This window comes from Mixophyes fleayi, chromosome 6 (assembly GCF_038048845.1).
Source record: "Mixophyes fleayi isolate aMixFle1 chromosome 6, aMixFle1.hap1, whole genome shotgun sequence".
Lineage (NCBI taxonomy): Eukaryota > Metazoa > Chordata > Amphibia > Anura > Limnodynastidae > Mixophyes > Mixophyes fleayi.
Genome location: NC_134407.1, coordinates 127,560,087 through 127,575,876, shown reverse-complemented (window position 1 = coordinate 127,575,876; position 15,790 = coordinate 127,560,087). Strand labels below are relative to the sequence as shown.

The window sequence follows — 15,790 nt, the reverse complement described above, 5'->3', positions numbered from 1 at the left end:
TGCACTGTACTCAGATATCCACTGGCCCATGGTAGGCACTGCACTTAGAAATCCATTGGCCCAAGTCAGGCACTGCACTCAGAGATCCACTGGCCCATGGCAAGCTCTGCATTCAGTGAGTTCCATTTGCCACTGGCAAGCACTAAGGAAATAGAAGTGATTGAGAACATTCTCTGTATTACATTCTGTATATAGAGGATGCAGAGAATGTGAAGTCACAGGCTATAAATTAAGGGTCAACTAAGGACTTACTCTTTCTGTCCCCATTGGATGGGATCCACCTTGCAGTTAGCGAACAGGTGAGGATTGTACCGAACCTCCACATAAACAACTCCTTCTTTAGCTTTACTTTCTACAAATTCATAGGCAATTCTCTTCACTGCTTGACGGTCACCCCTAGAAATAAAAAAAAAATATGGCTTTATGATACATAACTGAGATGAGTAAGACAAATGAAGAGACTCTGGAATAGTGGAAATAGCAATTATATGTAGGCTAAGCCATATATAGCATTGTGGGTTGTTGAGGCATACAGTGATGTAGTAACTGCTCTGGTGATGACTGCACAGCTGAGTAGAGCAGAAGAAGATACTGAGCTGAGAGAGGTATTGTGTAGCAAGTGGAAGGAGAGTAGTAACAAAGCCACCGAGGGTTATGGACAGTGGAACAGCATAGTCCCTCCTCCTACCATTGTGTCTCTGTCCGTCCTACCCTCCCCTTAGATTGTACGCTCCTCCGAGCAGGGCCTCCTCTCCTTCTGTTCTCCACCACCTTAACTCTGCTCTCCAGCTCCTTGTCTCCTCCGTGAGGTCCTCCGGCCCCTGTCTCTACCCCGCTGGGGGCTCTCACCTCTAATCTAGCTGTTCATTGAGCTTCTGAGTTACTGTGATTTCTGTTAACTGTACTGTGCTGTCTCACCCTGTATCGTGTTTCTGTCTGTCCCTGTACGGCGCTACGGATACCTAGTGGCGCCCTATAAATAAAAATTAATAATAATAATAAATAGTCACTATTGTATTGGAAAGTGAGAATTAACACAAGAGCACAGGGTTGATTTTTGGATGGGGAGCAATGAATAGGGGACAGCAGAGCAAATAGATTGACAGTGAAGCCAGAGAAGTAGAGGTGGGTAGTGTATGGTAAATTGGTGAATAAGATGGAAGCCATTGCATTGGAGTCCAGAGAACTAAAGGTGAGTTTATGTATAAGAAGGAGGCAGGCAGAGGTCCATTGGGTGAGAATTGGTTATTAACAGAAGCAGGAGGGATGGAGGTAGTGTTTAGAGCATGGAGCAAAGTAATAGACAGGGTCTATAAGAGAGAAGAGGTAGAAGAGACAGTAACAGGACAAAATCTCAATTCCTCCACTTTTATAGTATATTCCCCAATCATTGTTCCCTCTAAGGTGAGCTTGAGTTCTGAAAATTATGATGATAAAAATGAAACTATACGGATTAATCTTTTAACTCTTACCATTCTGTACTGCTCTTCTTAGAGGGGCAACTTCCCCAAATATGTATTGTTAACCTCAATGTGCAAGATACTGTACCTCCTGAACCTCACACAAATATCAGAATGTAAATCACATGTACCCACTATTCCCAGTGCAATGTAAATTTCTATGATTTTAACTGTTTGTTTAAGTCAAGGTAGAGCTGTGCTTTTCTGAGAGTGAAGCTGGTCAGAGTAGTGTAAGAAAAATACTCATGACAATTATTGGTATGTAACATAATGCAGCAGCATCAGCTTTAAGCTTTGTTGAAGAGTATTACAATGTTCAGTGATCAGTTCCTATTGCGGTATAATGATCTCCTTTATTAGGTGTATAAATGCATCCATTAAGCATTGTCCATGAACATTGTATTCAGTTATTGGAGAGCAGCAAATGAGTGTAAAAATGTAGACTTGGTTTCTTACATGCAAAATCCTTATTGGGTGGAAAACGTTTATGGTGAAACAGTGCAACATTTTGGTATGAGCAGCTTATTCTGAATAAAGAAGAGTTGTGCATGATTCCTTCCTAAGTGTATGACATGTGTTACTCTTACCCTGCAATAAGGGGAACTCTAACAGAACTAGGAGGCATTGATCTGGATGGTTATATAGCCAATACATGGATAAGCATTGACTAGGCATGTCTAAAGCAGGCATAATTCCTCTACATATATGTAGGGTATAGATCAATGATCCCTAGCTCAAGGTTTCCCCCTGAAGCCAGTCTGTGATGACATCATTCATGTCGTCTATGATGAAGTAGGCATTTCATTAGGTAGTGCACTTACACAACTGCTGGCATGTAATAATGAAACTTTGAGAGGAATTCAGTAAGACTCCCCGGCTTAGTGCAAGTCACGTTTTTCAGAAGAGTTTCAAGATTTTCAAAAATATGTGAATCCATTTGTTTCTTTCTGAAAATAAATAAATACATTGTTGATTCATAATTTCTCAAACATATCTCTCTGTAATGATTTGTTGCTGCACAAAAAGGCATTTCTTGTTTATACTCAGAATTTTCCTGTAATGAGTACAGTTCCAGTTCAACAAATAGCCAATAAAGGAAATACAGTTCATCAGGATAGCAGATTGCTATTATCAAAAACATAAGATTAAATTAAATCTTATGACCTGCCTGATCTTAATACTAGAGTTTTCATTTCTACTACTTAATGACCAGCCCACACAAAACAATGCAAGCAAGTTTCACAAATCATCAGCTTTTAATTCAGTTTTAGTTTGCCTGAGGCCTACTTTTCCATCTCCGTTTACTCTATCAATTCTATATTCCTATTGATAAACCCTCTGCCACCGCCAAAGTTTACTACATCTATTCTTAGTGTATTCTTAGGCCTATCCTAGTGGACTTCCTCTCCCACCCACTGTAATGGTCACTCTCTTGATGTTTTCTTTTCAAGTCTCGGTTCTATGTCTGATTTTTTTAACTCACCCTTCCTGCTATTATTATCTTCCCTCTCCCTACCCCCCTCTCCACTCCCTACAGCCAATGTCTCTCCCCCTCTCCACTCCCTACAGCCAGTTTCTCTCCCCCTCTCCACTCCCTACAGCCAGTGTCTCTCCCCCTCTCCACTCCCTACAGCCAGTGTCTCTCCCCCTCTCCACTCTCTACAGTCAGTGTCTCTCCCCCTCTCCACTCCCTACAGCCAGTGTCTCTCCCCCTCTCCACTCTTTACAGCCAGTGTCCCTCCCCCTCTCCACTCCATACATCCAGTGTCTTTCCCCCTCTCCACTCCCTACATCCAGTGTCTCTCCCCCTCTCCACTCCCTACATCCAGTGTCTCTCTCCCTCTCCACTCCCTACATCCAGTGTCTCTCCCCCTCTCCACTCCCTACATCCAGTGTCTCTCTCCCTCTCCACTCCATACATCCAGTGTCTCTCCCCCTCTCCACTCCCTACATCCAGTGTCTCTCCCCCTCTCCACTCCCTACATCCAGTGTCTCTCCCCCTCTCCACTCCCTACATCCAGTGTCTCTCCCCCTCTCCACTCCCTACATCCAGTGTCTCTCCCCCTCTCCACTCCCTACATCCAGTGTCTCTCCCCCTCTCCACTCCCTACATCCAGTGTCTCTCTCCCTCTCCACTCCCTACATCTAGTGTCTCTCCCCCTCTCCCATCTTCAAAACATTGCCAAGAAAAGACCCTTTCTCGCCCATGATAATGCCAAATTTTTCATCCACCTTCTCATTATCTCCCTCTTTGGCTACTGTAATTTCTAACAGTTTCAGCCATCTCTCCCCACTTCAATCCATCCCCATTGCTGTGGTGAAACTTATTATCCTCTCCCACTTCTCCATTTATGCCTCCCAGCTCTACACTGGCTCTTCTTTCCCTACATAATCCTATTCCTCTCCACTCTTTTAATGTTCAGTGCTTCAACTCTCCACAGATATCCACATCCCACTCCTGCCTCCAAAGTTTCTCCCATGCTGCTCCCCACCTATGGAATACAGTTTCACACCCAATTATACTCTCCACCAGCCAAAGTTTTATACACAGCTTAAAACTCAATTGCTCATCAAAGAATATCAGTGGTCCACCAAAGTCCACTGTCGCTGCCTAATCCTGCTCACATTCTCACTTCATATTATTCCCCCCTCTTTTTTCAGCCATGCCCCTCTCTATTAGATTTTAAGCTCTCATGAGCAGGGCCCCACTTCCTCCTGTCTGCTTTAGTTCCCCCCTCGTCCACCTGTGTGCTTTTGTATCATTCCTCTTCCATTTTCTGTACAACATTGGTTTGTTCATTATACTTCACCTCTTATACTTCACCTATTATGTCTTATCTACAGTATTTTGATACATTTTATCTCCTATTGTATTTATGCTTCTTGAATGTAGTATATTTTGTCTGTTGGTCCTCTATGCCTCTGTAATATCACTACCATACTGTATAGTGCTGTGGATTTTTGTGTCGTTATTAATAATCTCTCCTATCTAACATCTATCTTATGTCTCTTTATAGATCTCAAATTTATTTTACAATTTTGTAGTTTATTCATGCATCATATGTTACCTATAAACATGCATAATAGCAATTCAGAGCATTGTTATTTTTATACTTTGATTGGCTATTTGTGGACAGACCCCCTTACTTTTATTAACATTGTTAGGGAAGTAGTGACTGCTTATTTTGAATATGGATTTCTTTAATGGTGCTGAGTGTTTATTTACTATTAGTTTACTACGTGGAACTACAGATTCCAGCGAGCCCTGGCTGCTCTAGCATTCTTGCACATATAAGCTCTGGTAACAAGTTCTTTAAGCTCCTGTAAGATGCTGCCAGGGCTTGCTGGGACTTGTAGTCACATGCCTTAATCTCTTTCTAACTCTCACTCATTAACCCAACCCTCCAAACACAGGGCAGTTGGGGAAAGTCCAAGTGCTATTCAGCAAAGTGATTTTTTTTTTATGGGCCTTATTATGCTAAGGAATACAGCACCATGCTGGCGAGACTGCGGTTGAGCCTCACTGTTCGAGATAAATAAAAAGTATAATCTGCACTGGAAACATATTGTAATACATTTATGAGAGAATATATATTGATTCAAAATATTTTAATATATTTGATGAAAGAAATATATTAATTCATAAATAGTATTTGTGCAGAGTGTGCTGTAAAGAATAACACTTGCATATATCCAACAATAAAGAAGAAAAAGGTTATTTTATAATTGAGGCACTGGTGGAGTCAAGATAAAAAAAATCATTAAAAAATAATATATTTAGTACAATATCTTTAAAAAAAAAAGTTATTTATTTAAAAAATATTCACATAGCCTGTCACAGTCCCAATTATGCTGTGCTAGGATAGTGCCTCGTACATCTCATAAAATATATTAAAATCTGTCATTTGAATATACATGTGGATTTTTTTATTAAAAAATAGGATAGATAGATCATAGCACTTCAAAAAGAAAAAAACTGTAAGTTCTTGGTAAAAGCAATCAATAATGGTCCCATCCCAGTCAAATCCAGGAAAACAACACAAACAACATATTTGTTACAACTTCAATAAGGCAGCTTAATAATCCACTGTATGCTCCTCTGAGCAGTGACTGAACCATTAGCTTTCTGATTACATCACTGCTCAGGTGAGTATACACTGCAGTATTATGCTGACTTATTGATATTGTAATATATATTTTGTTTGCGCTGGTTTCCTGGATTTGACTGGGACTGAACATAAATCATATTACATCCTGAGCCATAATTGATTATAGTAGGCTAGATGGTCTGTAATGTAATATAGTAGGCTAGATATCCACACAATTCTGTATACTAGACCATTCATATAGACAAATGTGGTCAACAAAAGTAGCTAGATCGTTTCTACAGAAGTGTATTTGTGATTGTAAATACACTACATTTCATTTTATACAGTGTATATATCACTCTTGGAAGCTGGGTAATTGTCACAAAGTATTTTGTTCAAAGTTGTTACAGATTATTTCTCTACTGCTAGAGGGCATCTCATGTTAGAACACAAATCAGTCACTCTGGAGTAATCGCAAACACGATGGTAACAACAATACTAACTATATGACTTAAATAAAAACTGAAGAATATTTTGCAATCCTGAACATTATGTTCCTTGATTACTGTTTGTTTTGTGGATTGTAAAAAAAACCCCTTTCCTTACCTATTGGTTTGGATATTGCTGCACTTAATATTTGTCATACCATTTATTACTCGAACGATGTGAACAGCACAACGCAAATTGCATTTGCAACATTGTTTGCTCAGGTGCAAATTTGCACCCCCTAGCTGAACTTGCACCTTGTTCTAAATGAGGCCATCTCTAAATTGTTTACCACTTACAGCTGATACTGCAAAAATACATCAAGGACTCTGCAGACAAGGCTTCATATCACACTGTACTTTGATCTGTAATATGAGTTTTTCCTGTACCTTAAGCAGGGTATGCACCACAGGTTTCTACACCAATTATCCTGTCAATCACACGATAAATGATTGTTAGGTCTGATAACGCATTAGTGTGTACGCTCCCACAATCATGTTTTATTGTATCAAATCACATCGAATCATTTCCTTTGATTTTATAAACTGAGCAAAAAATCACTATGAACGATGAAACGATGTCGAGCAAATTCTGCAGTGTGTATGTACTCACGACCAGCAGTGTAGACAGATCTCCATAGAGTTTACAGAGTCACGATCTTTTCAGCAGATATTTATTACAGATGAAGAGCACAGATCTGAACGTAAAATATGTAAAATCACATAGGTGTTTACGTATAAATCAGCATGCTGATCGGGACTTAAAGTAGTTAGTAAAATCATTAAAGATATTGCATCAGGAGAAATTTTCTTTAGCTTTACTGTGTCTCTAAGTTGTAATTTATTTGCATAGTCACAGATGTTGCAGAACTTATTAAGGAATCAGCACATTGTAGAATAAGCTGTTTATCATACTGAACTTTGATCACAAAAGTAACCACAGCCCATCCTGATATTTGCTGATTCACTGTTATTATATCTTGTAGTAAAATCTCACTGCTTACAATCTCATCACCCTTTGAACTTTCTTCCTGTAATCTGTTAAGACCAGAGCCTGATTATCCAATGGACTGACTAGACTGCAGCCTATGACACACAGCTTTTGGGGGGTAGGGCACCAACATTTTGGATGTGCAAAATTGTGACAAGGAGTAAATGCTGAAGACAAAAAGTCTTCCTTGCGATAAGTGAGTAGGAGAGACAAGGATGGTGACAGGTGCAGACGTGACAGCCCCCTTCATCTCTTCACTCTTAGTAGCTCTTGTTCATGCCTCCATTCTGCTATACAGTTTTGATTTTAAAGAAAACAAAACAAGTGCCATAACCCTTTTAAAAAGTTAAGTGGAGCTGAGTTTAGAAACCAGAGAAATATAAACATTGGGGATAAAGGGGGGAGTGAAGGAAGCTGGACTATAAATTAAGAACATATTAGTTTGCATGGGAATGCCTATTAAACATGTATGGATAGAGATAACTGAATAAGAATTATATAATAAAAGCTTTATTTTTGAGGAGCAGCTGGGTGTGGATGTTCTTTTTTGATAAACTGTGGCAATCAGGGATTTTTATTGCCTCAATAAAAGGTAAGAAAAAAAGTCAGCCTTATCACCAGAAAAAAGGGCCTACCATTAACAGTCAGTCTGTAGGTTCCTGGTTATTTGCCTAGTAGAGATGTTTACAGGCAACATCTCTCACATGTATTTAAGTGGAGGTCCTTACTGTATTCTAGTGACCCAGACCTTGGCTCATACGTTAAAGTTGAGCCATCTCTGCCCACCCTGAACTCTGTACTGTCGTTGGATATGATTTTACTGCATTATTTTACTTCTATCAATTCTGCTGTCAGCTGCTCTCTAGTATTTGAGCCTTAGGACTACGAACCAGGGGCGGATCTAGAAAAGTACTGTACCCGGGGCGATTTAGGCCCCGCCCCTTTCTAAAATCTTAGGCTGCTGACGGCTGCACACTTTGTGCAGGTCTGTCCAGCCGTGACAGGCAGGGACAGTGTGCTGCCCGGCTGCTCTGATTGTGTTTTAAACACAATCAGAGCAGCCGGGCAGCACACTGTCCCTGCCTGTCACGGCTTGACGGACCTGCACATACTGTGCAGCCGTCGGCAGCAAGTGTCTGCTAGGGGGGGCGATCGCCCCTATCGCCCCCCCCTGGATCCGCCACTGCTACGAACTGTAGGTGTTCAGCTGTGAAACCCGTAACCTCCTTGAGGAGGTCTCTTGTGAAGAACAGACATCAATTAGACTCTGCTTTCAGGTGAACCATCTTCAACCACTAACAAAACAATGAGTTCTCATCCTGAATCCGTGATGTCACCTACAACATGTGATACTTTCTGTCCATGCCACCACACCCTTTATGGAGTCCTAAGAATGAATAATGATAAAAAGTTTTTTGTGTCTCAGTAACAATCAGGGAATCTTAACATGTTTTCAGGGAAGACTTAATTAGCTGTTAGCATGAAAGAGAATTCTCCCAGGCTTGTATAGCTTATTTATCCTGTTCTGCTGATCTTGAATGAAAAAGACACAATCTAGTAATTCTGGTAAGAGAGTAGTCTTAGGTTATAGAGAACTTCACAATAGATAATATGTTAAAATATAAAATCTACCATTTGTTATGAACCCCATAATCAGCGACTAATACCTTCTATACAGAAAATATCATGTGGGATATTATTCACCACTAGCAGCCGCCTTTCCCAGAACCACACTGTTCACTGGTACTTGGATGTCCCCTGGACTTGATACCAGTAATGTATAGTTGTTATTGGTTGTGAGTGAGGTAGAGTCAGGGAGACTCCCAACTATGGAACAACGCGCAGACAAATCAAGACAAACGGAACACAACAGAGAATGGTCAATAGGCAAACCGGGTCAGAGGACAGGAGAGATACACAAAGTCAATAAACAGGCCAGGAGTTCAAGGGCAGGCAGAGATCCAACAGCAAGGTCCAGTAAACAAAGCTAAGGTCAAACACAGAAATCCAGCAGCAGAGGATCATTACATCCCAGGATAACGATGCCAGAACTAGCATAGGTAAACCTAACACCAGCAGGGCAATAATGGCAAAAGGTGTATTTATGCAGGTCCTGGCCAATCAGCTGCTGGGTAGAAATCATGTGAGCAGCAAGTGTGACTGATCAGCTATTGGTTAGAGAGCATGTGAGCAGAGAGTGATGACTGCTCAGTAGTTAAGTATTCCGCAGAGATGAGTCTACCAAGAGCTGGTAATCAGCTGCAATGTGGAATCCTCACTAGCAGCTGAGGAAGCAGGGTGAGGTAGATTGCTCAGCAACCAGACATACAACAACTCTGATATTCAGAAAAACCTGGAATGGAATTCTGAGACAAAGCAGAAAACAAAACACAGAGCAGCAAAAAATAACACTCTTTGAAACCAGGAACTGAGGATATCTTACCTGGCATAGTACAGGATAGTTTCCGGTCGTATGCTTGCATCCAAGTGAATATGAAGTTCTACCTGTACAAGCAAATACAATATTTAGCTCTAGTCTGTTATGCTTGTAATCATTAGGTCATGCATGAGCCCTGCGGTTAGTCAAGTCTATGTACATTTCCATCTAAGGGACACATATTGCAGCATGAAAGAAATATCTAAGGCCTTCATAGGGAAGCAAATGTCACTAAAAGCTTCTCTCATGTTTATGTGGTGGTGGGAAGTCTGTTGATGTATGTCTGACATTCATATGATGAATATAGACTTCACCATAAAAAATGAATGTAACAAGATTCCAAATAAAATTGCCTTATATGTTCATTTGTAGAATATACCCTGTGATTGTAGAATAACACCACTTTTGTATGAAATGCTATCCATAAAAATGATCCAGTCAAAGATAAAGGTTCATTTTTCATTTTAAACAAAGCATCTTTCAGATACCCAGCAAATACCATATGCAAAACTTCCATAATAGGTAGCTTTCAGGTTAGTCTAATTCCTGTTTTTTTCCTGCTTTCCTCACCATAGATTGTAAGCTTGCGAGCAGGGCCTTCTCACCTCTTTGTCTGTTTTACCCAGTTTGTTTATTAGTTTATTACGTTTGTCCCCAATTGTAAAGCGCTACGGAATATGTTGGCGCTATATAAATAAATGATGATTATAATGATGATGATATGAAGTCATAATTTTGATAGCTTGACTAAAAAACTGATGTCAGTGGGAAATCTGAAGTATGAATTACATTTCCTTTTTGGAACCTAATGTATAGTGAGTCCTGTATTTACAATGATGGGCTATTTAACAACCCATTGGACTTAATCTTTCAAACACTGCGCTAATAATCTTTCCACCAGTCAACAGAAACAACCTGCCTGACATCTCTAAATTCTGTTGACAACACAACAATATACCATGCTCCTCAAACTTGCTGCCTAGGTGTCTTCGCTGACTCAGAAATGTCCTTTGTTCCATACATTCAGTTTGTATCCAAATCTTTTTAAATACATATAAGAAACATTTTCAGAACCCACACATATCACACACAAAACACTACAAATATTTTAAAACATGTACTCATAATCTCCAGAATTGACTATTACTTTTCTCTATATTAAGAAATAGATTTCTTCTATTTCTTAATATAGAGAAACCTCAGATTGTTTACAGTACTCTGCTTTTGTACGCTGTCTGCCCCTTATCTAAGATTGCTTACTGGACTCTGCATTTGTACGCTGTCTGTCCCTAACCTCTGATTGCTTACTGGATTCTGCTTCTGTGCACTGCCTGCCCCTGACCTTGTATTCTTTACTGGACTCTACTTCTGTGCGCTGTCTGCCCCTGACCTCGAATAGTTTATTGCACTCACCTCTAAAGTTAGCATTCCAACTGATATCTGTTCTGGCTTTCTTATTATCTAATCATAGTTAATAAGCCCCTACTAATATGAGTAAAGTACTGGGGAAACCGAGTATTTCCAAGTATATCAAGGGGCTACTATAGGTGAAGATCGCATGAAGCTGTTCTAGGGGTGTTATCATCTCAACGGGTAATGTTCTAACAGTCACATGTAAATTAGCCTCTTGTCTCAGCTACGCAGGGGATGGTGTTATCTTGATCATGGCTTAAAGGCACACCATCGGGTCTCTGTGTGTCTCTATTAAAGATAGTGTGCCAATGATACAGTTCTTTATTAAAATAAATATTACTATATATTTGTTATATTTTATTGTTCTATATTGTTTGAATTCCAATTTAGATAACACTTTGCTTCCTGTGAGTAGAAATCCCTTTGATGCTAGACATTAATGCAGTGGTTGAACAATGAATTAGGAATTTTTAAACTTTTGTGTTTTTTTAAAGTTTGTACGTCAGAGAGATTGTACATTGTTAAAGGCACAATGAGAAAGGAACAGTACATTGAGCTGGTTAACAGTCGTCTCATCTGCCAGGTAAGAGTGGTTTCCGGAAAATGCTGAAATATTCATGCAAGATGGGTCGCCATGACATATATCAACATTTTACAAGAAACTAAAAATTCCTAATTCATTGTACAACCACTGTATGAAATGATCTCTGTGTTGAAGCTATGATATGCTGTTAAGGAATAGAGGAATAGAGGTATGTCTCACACAGCCAGGGAAGCATTGAACACATAATGAACTCATAAAGACCTTGTCCATTGGCCCAGTCAATTTTAGTTCTGATTAGTTGGCTCAGTGCACTCTATCCCTTCTCCTAGATTGGCCACCCTGCTCATACATCCACAAGGATTGTGCTATACTTCAAGTGCTTATTTGATTTTATAGCAGGGATGGAGACTGGTTTTAGGTATATATAAAAAACACATGTTGCTGTATTGTCCATCTTATACACCTGGGTGTACATGAGTTGGCTGTCAAGGCTGAATATGGGTTATGGTTTCCGCTGGACTACCTGAACAATCAGAGGGCTACTAAAGGACTGCAAGGATTGGCAAGCCTTCTTCCTTCATCAAGTTACAATGAAGCAGGACTGCTGCCTTGCCAGCAGCACAAGGGAAGAAACCTCTGCAGCATTGAAACAAGCACAGTTCGGGTTCCCGTGGTTGGCCACTGATAGACCGGTGTATTGCGATACATTTGTGTTTGATATGTTACTGTTACATCCAGTGCAGTATGATATGTTTACAATTTTCTTAAAAATGCTAGAATTGCTGTGTTAACCCTTATAGTGCTTTAAACACAGTTGGCATCCCTTTTATTAATAAATCTTAAATATTATATTACTGTATATTTGCCTGTGTGTGTGGTATGTTCCCATGTCTGCAATACTAAGGGGCTGAATGTAACCTGGTAAACACTGCAGTTACCCGCACATACTCCCCGCTGGTTTTCCAGGGCAAAACAAGCATATAGTACCCAGGTATCATGACACCACCTGCACTGATGGTTCAGGTACAGATTTTGCTGTAGCTCAAGTTCCTTGCTCAAGGTGCCAAAAATTTCTGACCTTAGGGCACAGCAATTTGTTTACAGAAACTTGTGGCTAAAGTGGCAACAAACAAAAACAGTGGAAAACAGCCTGAGAGATGAAGCACAGAAAAGGCTTTGGTGCCATATGAATGGCCCTTTTCTCTTCTCAGCCAGTCAATGTTCCAACAATCATAAACATTGTATTCCTGACCATCTTTCATAACAACGTGCATTTTATGAGGCTCAAATTTAAGGTTTACACCACACCTATCCATGACAATATGAACCGTGACTCTAATAATTTATAATGTTGGATATTGTGGCATCAGGAAGAGAATGATTACTTTAGGATTTACTGTAAGAACATGGAATGTGGAGGATCATATGGTGTGGAAATGATTGCATAATGTAATAATACAAATACATATACAGAACATGTCATAACCTGTTCCTGGATGCAGATTTAGTTTCATGTATAAACTATTGCCTGATAACATTTCCTAATCTTTGTCTGACACTTCATTCACACTTCACTGGCATATTACATTTTATTGGGTAGTCGCTGTCTTTTACAAATTATGACATTCACAATAGTAAATTAGATCTTTGTGGGTATAAACTATACCATATTTAAGCTTATCTGTCATTATCAGTGGCATATTGTACCCTAGTGTGACCTACCACTGATAAATTAGATTTTGATGTGCATTTCCATTGGCATATATCATGCCACACATTACCATGTTTCTGGGCATTACTGATGGCATATTATTCTTATTCTTATCTGAGATTTGTATGGCGCCACAGTACAGTATGGAAAACAGTACATATATAAAATAGGGACATACAAGGTAGACAAAATAAATGCAGACATGAAAACAAAGTTTATGAAGGACCCTGCTCATTAGAGAGCTTACATTATAAGTGGAAGAGGGCACAGCTGAAACAGGAGAAGCAAATGTGGCTCATAGTGCAGATTGGGACAGTTGTGAGGGAGCATTAGTGTGAATAGTGTTATCGAGAATACGGTCTCCTCTAAAAATTAGATGGGTTTTCAAAGAGCATCTAAAGATTTGAAGGCTGTGAGAAAGTCTAGTTGAGCGTGGTAGAGAATTCCATAAGTGGGGAGCAGCACTGGAGAAGACTTGTAGGTGTGAGTGAGAGGTGGTTAGCAGAGACGAGACAAGGTGCAGGTCAAAAGTAGATCGAAGAGGGCGGGAGGGAGAGTGTTTTGATATGAGATTCGATATGTATGCAGGGGTAGTGTTGTTGAGGGATTTGTAGGTAAGGGTGAGTGATTGAATTTGATTCTGGAGAAAACAGGGAGTCAGTCTAGGGATTTGCAAAGTGGTGCAGCAGATGTGGAGCGGTGAGCGAGGAAGATCAGTCTTGCAGCAGCATTTAGGATGGATTGAAGTGTGGATAGATGGGTGTCAGGAATGCCAGATAGCAGGAGGTTGCAATAGTCAAGATGGGAGATGATAAGAGAATGGATAAGAATTTTGGTAGCATGTTGAAATAGGGAATTTTGTTATATATTACCACTGGCATATATCTTGGGATGCATTATAATTGACATATTAGATCTTGTTAGGCATTAGTACTGGTGTATTAGATTTTGCTGAGCATTATTAGAGGCACATTTTATGGTGCTGGGCATTAACAATAAAATATTAAATCTTGATGGAATTACCAATAGCAAAATAGGCCTTGATGGATATTACTACTGGCACATAGGTTTTACCATGGTGTAAGGTACAGTTTTTGGAACGGTCTTGTTCTTGACCATAGAATCCCACTGGCAGCCCTCCCTGGATACTGACACCAGACCAGGCCAGAGAAGTCTTTCTACTGAGACTTTGATCTAGATACAGATGTTTGGTTTTATTGGTTGACAAATCCGTGTTTCATGTCTAATGTGCATTTTTATGATTTGCATACTCAAAACGTTATATTATTTTTAGATAATTTATTGTACTTTTACTAATCATGAGTGTGGAAGCTTGGGGCAAAAATACAATGGGAGTGATCTGTCATGGATGTTAAGAAAAAAAAAGCTACTTCAAAAAAATGACAGATTCATTTTCAGAGCTGAGACTTCATAATGGCCTATAACAGCATTATCTATAAATACACAGATTTATAGCACACATGGAGCCTGATTCATGTTTGCACGCAGTTGCATTTTAAGAAAATGCACGGTTCCGACTGTATTTAAATTGAAGTAGAACTCAAGATGCATTTTTATTTCAATCTAGGTATAAGTACGTTCTGCCTAAATGGTACTTGCCTTAGGCTGACAGGCAGAGCAGACTGCAGGATACGCACAAGGATATGTGCAAAGTAAGGTCACGTCAGAAAACATACAAAAAATATATTATAAAACAAATGAACAACTATTATCAGTGTAATCTTTAATATAAATATGGCTTTTCAAATATTTTTTTTTATTTTTTTTTACATTCAATACATAAATCAAGATGTTTCAATGCATACTGTAAATACAAAGCATTTTTATACACAAAGCAGAACAAAGCTTATCCCACAGTGCACAAAACTTGCATGTGACAAATAGAATCAGACTGAGGGCTAGATTTACTAAGCTGCGGGTTTGAAAAAGTGGGGATGTTGCCTATAGCAACCAGTCAGATTCTAGCTTTCATTTATTTAGTACCTTCTACAAAATGACAGCTAGAATCTGATTGGTTGCTATAGGCAACATCCCCACTTTTTCAAAACCGCAGCTTAGTAAAAATAGCCCTAAGTGTGTAGAAACAGCCAACAGGTCTACATAATTCACTAATAAATAAAATAAATATATGTTATTTCTGAACTCCTTTTCCTATAGATCCTTTATGTTAGTGATTCAATATGACATTATTGGTTATCATTCTTGGTTATTACTCGTACTCGATTTTTGTTACGTGGGATTTATTTAACCATTTTTTTTACCATTTGTTATAATTGAATGCTATATTAAAGGGGATTTGTTTCACCCAACTGCATATAGCTATTAGTGAGTTATGTAGACCTGTTGGTTGTTTCCCCATACTTAGTCTGATTCTATTTGTCACACGCAAGTTTTGCGGGCCGTGGGATAAGTTTTGCTCTGCTTTGTGTATATTGGGAATATGTTTGGAATTTGTCCCCCACAGTTTCACATTTGGCAGCCACATATATGATACATTTTTAGAGCAGCTCTGTTTTCTATAATCTTATTTGTTTTTATAGCCTATCTTACTTCCATACACATGTTCTGTGCTAGCTAGTGCCACACATACATGTAGTTTCTAACCAAAGACTATGCCATGTCAGTCATAACTATCAGCCT

The 15,790-nt window shown here is 39.3% G+C and overlaps 1 protein-coding gene across 5 annotated transcripts in view; it reads right to left on the bottom strand.

The window, feature by feature from the left end:
- Positions 1-15,790, bottom strand: part of LOC142094358 (adenosine deaminase-like) — a 46,171-nt gene that overhangs the window by 14,853 nt on the left and 15,528 nt on the right. For 4 of the 5 annotated variants that reach the window (XM_075176399.1, XM_075176398.1, XM_075176400.1 and 1 more), the window contains exons 2-4: positions 9,468-9,529; positions 2,282-2,407; positions 253-396 (exon numbers count right to left, since the gene is read on the bottom strand). In XM_075176399.1, the coding sequence (XP_075032500.1) occupies positions 253-396; positions 2,282-2,397 (260 nt within the window). In that variant the 5' untranslated portion in view covers positions 2,398-2,407; positions 9,468-9,529. The remainder of the gene's footprint in view (positions 1-252; positions 397-2,281; positions 2,408-9,467; positions 9,530-15,790) is intronic. The other variant, XM_075176402.1, reaches the window with a different exon arrangement.